Source organism: Thamnophis elegans, chromosome 12 (genome assembly GCF_009769535.1).
Source record: "Thamnophis elegans isolate rThaEle1 chromosome 12, rThaEle1.pri, whole genome shotgun sequence".
NCBI classification, from domain to species: Eukaryota; Metazoa; Chordata; class Lepidosauria; order Squamata; family Colubridae; genus Thamnophis; species Thamnophis elegans.
The window spans coordinates 4875992-4881916 of record NC_045552.1 but is presented as its reverse complement, the minus strand read 5'-3'; the positions used below and the strand labels follow the sequence as shown (position 1 = coordinate 4881916).

The 5925-nt window shown below is 43.5% G+C and overlaps 1 protein-coding gene across 9 annotated transcripts in view; it reads right to left on the bottom strand.

Annotated features, from left to right (window-relative positions):
• Window positions 1-741: 741 nt before the first annotated feature.
• ARHGEF1 (Rho guanine nucleotide exchange factor 1) overlaps window positions 742-5925 on the bottom strand; it is a 69387-nt gene continuing 64203 nt past the window's right edge. For 8 of the 9 annotated variants that reach the window (XM_032228117.1, XM_032228111.1, XM_032228116.1 and 5 more), the window contains 6 exons: window positions 5353-5420; window positions 4663-4830; window positions 4408-4569; window positions 3732-3883; window positions 1876-1969; window positions 742-908 (listed from right to left, as the gene is read on the bottom strand). In XM_032228117.1, the coding sequence (XP_032084008.1) occupies window positions 1892-1969; window positions 3732-3883; window positions 4408-4569; window positions 4663-4830; window positions 5353-5420 (628 nt within the window). In that variant the 3' untranslated portion in view covers window positions 742-908; window positions 1876-1891. The remainder of the gene's footprint in view (window positions 909-1875; window positions 1970-3731; window positions 3884-4407; window positions 4570-4662; window positions 4831-5352; window positions 5421-5925) is intronic. The other variant, XM_032228112.1, reaches the window with a different exon arrangement.

Sequence of the window (5925 nt, the reverse complement as noted above, 5' to 3'; positions counted from 1 at the left end):
TAGAAAAACAGGAATGTCTGCAGGCTTTACCTATGTGTATCTATGCAAGGATAAAATATTAACCCAAGAAGATAAACAGGAGAACTTTTAGAAGTGAGTTTGTTTCTCCTTCCTATGGAAGCTCGGGTACAATTGCATTTTCTAACAGCAGTGATGTGCGCGCATGGAAGTTTAATGCACTAATGGGTGAGTTACACCCCTGAGGATGAACTTTTGAGGGAAGGCACAATTAGCTACTAGTTCAAGACCTACTGACAACACACCCGCTTTGAGGTATCTTGAGAGCCTCTTAGGAAACAGGCCATCGGATTATGGGCTCTGGACTCAAGGCAACTGAGATCTTGGTTAGCCCACCACCTATTTTGGCCGACGGAGAAGATCTTCAGATCCCAGTTTTCTAACATGTCACCCCTGAGAACCAGCACTGTAAACTATTCATCCCCCTGGATTAAAAGGGAAAGTGAGCCATCCCAAAGCATCTGTCTTTCTGACCTAATGTTATTACGCTTTCCTCTCTGCACACCCGAAAGGTTTGCAGGATTTTTTTTTTCTAAATAAGATGCTTCGGCCTCTAAATCAGGGATGTCCAACCTTGGCAACTCGAAGGTGTGTGGATTTCAACTCCCAGAATTCCCCAGCCAGCTATGCTGGCTGGGGAATTCTGGGAGTTGAAGTCCACGGGGTCTTAAAAGTTGTCAAAATTGGATATCCCTGCTCTGAATATTTCCCTTTACAATGTGATCTAGGCAGAAAAGTTTATGTACAAAATCCACAGCATCGCTCCCTATACAAATCAAGCAGCAGGCTTAGATCTCCCGTGGAGTCGCCTCGAGTTGGGGGAGAGAGAACCGCCTGGCGGGATAAATGGGTTAGCCCACACCGTCTCTTCCTTCGTTTTTCTGACAGGCCTGGAAAAAAAAAAGAAGAACCACCACTCAAGTAGGAAAGACATTACCACCTAGATCCATCAATAGCAATAGCAATAGCAGTTAGACTTATATACCGCTTCATAGGGCTTTCAGCCCTCTCTAAACGGTTTACAGAGTCAGCATATCGCCCCCACGGTCTGGGTCCTCATTTCACCCACCTCGGAAGGATGGAAGGCTGAGTCAACCTTGAGCCGGTGAGATTAGAACCGCTGAACTGCAGATAACAGTTAGCTGAAGTGGCCTGCAGTACTGCACCTTAACCACTGCGCCACCTCAGCTGTTAGCATAGAGAAAGAGAAAGGTGGAGGGGCATTTCTTTAAAAAACCCATCCTCCCAAGTTATGACCGTCGCACAGACGCAACCAGCCCCGGGAGTCACTGGGTGCGCTTGGCAATTGGCTAGCCTTTACGATGGCTCCTGGGGGTGGGGGTGGGGGCGGTGTCACGGGATTGCAATTTGGGGCCTTCCCAGCTGGCTTCTGACGAGGGGGGGAGATGTGTGAAGCTGGATTTGCTTAACAACGAATTCACTCTATGCCCATGTGCTTCGCTTAACCACAGAAAGAATCCTCTAACTGACTGCAGTAAAAAATGGTGTTAAAATCAGATCAACAGATGCCTTGCTTAATGAATGCCTTGCTTAGTGGCTGAACATCCGGACCCAATTGTGGTCATAACTCAAGAACACAAAAAGCAGGGATCCTGAGACTTTTTACAGAGAAGGCCCAAGATCCCCTGGATTAAAATTGGGGCATGATTCACTTTTCCCCTGCCAAAGCGTTTATTTCAAATGTCTAAACAGAAGAACAGCTGCCGGCCGTCTCCAATCAGCCTCATCTATCATCCTTGATTGTTGTGGGTCCATCGGATGGGAGGGAAGCGGGATCAAAGGCCTAGAACCCACAGTTGGCACCTCAACCCTTGCCTGCTGTTGCCCATTGCCTACCTCGCGTGGCCAAGTCTCATGTGGAACCAGCTTGTTGAGATGATGTAAACTTCCCCATCAGCTGCTGAAGCCTCCAGTATTCTGTTTCTATATCCTAGTAAGACAGACAGTCATACTTAGGGAAATTTGCAAGGAATATGGCCTCTCATCAGTCAGGTGCAAAAAATTAGGATCATAGGTTCAAAGCGTTAACACCTATACGTAAGAATCAACCGGAGTTCAGTATTAAGTTGATAAATAAATTGATTGGCCAGATAAGAGTCAAGTGAATTCAAGAAGGGAGGGACTCGGGGACCATCTGTGACAATGTAAGGATTCTAAATACAATACAATACAATACAATACAATACAATACAATAGAAGAGTTGGAAGGGGCCTTGGAGGTCTTCTAGTCCCACCCCCTGCCTAGGCAGGAAACCCTATACCGTTTCAGACAAATGGCTATCCAACATCTTCTTAAAGACTTCCAGTGTTGGGGCCTTCACAACTTCTGGAGGCAACTTCTGTTCCACTGATTAATTGTTCTAACTGTCAGAAAATTTCTCCTCAGTTCTAAGTTGCTTCTCTCCTTGATTAGTTTCCACCCATTGATTCTTGTCCTGCCCTCCGGTGCCTTGGAAAATAGTTTGACTCCCTCTTCTTTGTGGCAACCCCTGAGATATTAGAAGGCTTCTATCATGTCTTCCCTAGTCCTTCTTTCTATTAAACTAGACATACCCAGTTCCTGCAACCGTTCTTCATATGTTTTGGTCTCCAGTCCCCTAATCCTCTTTGTTGCTCTTCTCTGCACTCTTTCTAGAGTCTCCACATCTTTTCTACATCGTGGTGACCAAGACAGAATGCAGGATTTCAAGTGTGGCCTTACCAAGTGGCATTATAAAGTGGTATCAACACTTCGCATGATCTTGATTCTAGTCTGATGACTCACTTCACTCTGCCCCCAGCCCTGCCTGCTCTTCTCCTACATCAGTGTTTCTCAACCTTGGCAACATAAAGATGTCCGGACTTCAACTCCCAGAATTCCCCAGCCAGCATTCGCTGGCTGGGGAATTCTGGGAGTTGAAGTCCAGACATCTTTAAGTTGTCAAGGTTGAGAAACACTGTCCTACATTATCCATCTCAGCCTGTAGGAAGTTTCAGTCTTTGGAAGTATTGTCTTGCTTTTCCTTTTCATTGAAAAGCTTCAAAATTCAGAGAGAACCATGGATGAGGGACTGCAAGGAGAAAACTGTCACTCCTTCCCCCTCTAGGCCTTCCTTAAGTAAAATTCCCACACCTGCCTCCATCTTCTCCTGTCTCTACCAAGAACGTCCCAAATATTTTTTTTTAAATTTTATTTTCTGTTTTCATAACATACAATCATATGTATACTATACATAGCCAGTATCCTATAGTATTAAATAGTAATTACAACAGTTCCTCTTGTCATCAACGCCCAAAAATATAAAAACCCATTATTAGCTCTTCTTCTCTCCATACACCTCTTTCTTCTACCTCTCTCCTACCTCCTTTCTTCCCTCCATCATCCTTTCCTACTCTACTTCCCCTTCCTTTCTCCTTCTCCTCTCTCTACATTCCACTCCTCCTTATCCTCCTCATCTTCCCCCCTTACCCTCTCTCCTATCCCTCTCTTCCCATCTTTCTTCTCCCTTCTATTTCCCACTCTTCCTCTCCTTGGTGTATTTCCGCTTCCATATCGATATACTTAACATATCCTAGTTTTAAAGAAAAAAATGAGAGGAGACAGTATTTCTCTACCAAGAACGTCCCAAATATTTTTAATGTCTGGGAAATCCCTGAAAGACAAATGTTCCACCATCCATCTTGGACAGAATATGGGGACATTCCATGCTCACCTTCAGACCCTGAATTGCATCTTCTAGAAGCTTTAAGTGATGCTTCACCCCATCAGATTGCTGGAGGGACAGAATGATGGGGAAACGGGGACTCTCCTTATCCAGATGCTCAGAAGTCCACTCCGGATCTGGAGGGCCATTCAAAGAACCTGCTGTGGAAATAAATGCTTGTATAGCATAATGATTGATGTTTACTTAATATCTTTTTTTTACAAAAAAACTTCAGGTATAAATATAGCTAGTGTCAGAGGTCTATCGCGTTTATCAGTCCAGGAGCAAGTACAGCCAACAGTGGTTTGTAATCAAATAGTGGTTTTTATCTACAAGAGGAATATAGGAATGCTATATACATACACATGCTACAAGCAGTATCTAAACAAACAGCAATTACAGCAGGGAAGAAACGTGACGAACCAACGAACATGCCAGCAGGGCCTCCTCTTATTATAAAGGGATAAACAGCCAAAGACCCTGCTGACTCATTCCCCTCATTGCATCAGCTGGTCAGCTCTTAAATTATCGCCTTGACAGCTAGTCCTCTTGCCACTTAACAACGGTGGCAAGAAAAATCCCAAAACAGGCCCAAACTCACTTAACAACTGTCTTAACTAGCAATGGAAACATTGGGCTTCATTGTGGTGATAGGTCAAGGACGGCCTGGAAGTCAAGGACTCACCTGGAAGCCTTCTGCTGTTGTCTCCTTCAATCCTAAAAGTCCCATTCCATTCCTCTCCTCCCTCTTGGGGGTCCCCATTCTCTGGAGAGAGATCCGTAGGTTCTGCAGGAAAGAGGGCCTCTCCTTCGTCTGGTATCTGTAATAACCTCTTCAGGGCCAAAACTGGGAAGAGACAAGGTTGTTCCCCTTCACATCCTCTGCGGGGCAACAGACTTGCTCAACAGAGAAGAAGGGGAAAGGTGTTTTATCAAGTACCTCGGTCCTGTGCAGCAGAGGCTATAGAGGCCTGGCCAGGAGGTTGAGATCTGCAGAAGGCCTGTAGGTCAGCCATGAAGGTCTCCACCGCCTTGTCCATCTTCGCTCCACCAACAGCGTTCCGTTCCTCAAACTCTGTAACTTCCAGCAGTCCATCTTTTTCTTGGTCTGAGTTGGGTAGCAAAAAACGAAACACAATCAGATCCCCTCTCTTCTCTCCCCCCCACCACCCAAAAAAACAACTCCAGAGGGCAGTAAAACCTGCATAAACGTCTCTACAATCTTGTCTGTCAAATATTGAGAGGTTTGGTTCTAAGAGGACGTTGCAGAAGCTGCAGATCAAACTGAGAAACTGAATTCTTAAACCGGGTGTTTACAAAATAGGTCCCGACGACTTCAAAGACGCTCCCTGAGGCCACCTCAAAAATAGCTTTTTCTGGAATCGATTCGGAAATCTAGCTCAGATCTGAATATAAATCTCAAAGTGTAAATCAGGGGATGTCCAAACTTGATTACTTTTAAGACTTGAGGACTTCAGCTCCCAGAATTCCCCAGTTAGCTGGCTGAGGAATTCTGGGAGTTGAAGTCCACCAAAAGTGGCCAAGATTGGCTACCCCTGTTGTAAATCTTTTCTGAAATGGCAATCTCAAGAGTCTCTTCCCTTTTCCCTCCTCCAACCTTCCTCCTTACCCTCGGATTGCAGGGCCTCTTTAAGGGGGTTGCCATTTTCTGCTCCACCCAGGAGATTCTCTGGAAAACTGCCAAGAAAAAAAAAAGCGAGATGTCAGCCTTGGTCACATAACTGCCTAGCTTCCTGGGAAAATATGGGCTACCATTATGATATAATATAGCAATATATGGGCTTCTTCATTCATCTATAATGTCCCTGGCAATATCCTTTTAGGATATAATAATCTGAGATTATTTAGGATATAAATAATCTGAGATTATTTAGGATATAAAAATCTGAGATTATTTAGGATATAAATAATCTGAGATTATTTGGGATATAATAATCTGTTATTATTTAGGATATAAATAATCTGAGATTATTTGGGATATAATAATCTGTTATTATTTAGGATATAAATAATCTGAGATTATTTAGGATATAATAATCTGAGATTATTTAGGATATAATAATCTGAGATTATTTAGGATATAATAATCTGAAATTATTTAGGATATAAATAATCTGAGATTACTTAGGATATAATAATCTGAGATTATTTAGGATATAATAATCTGAGATTATTTAGGATA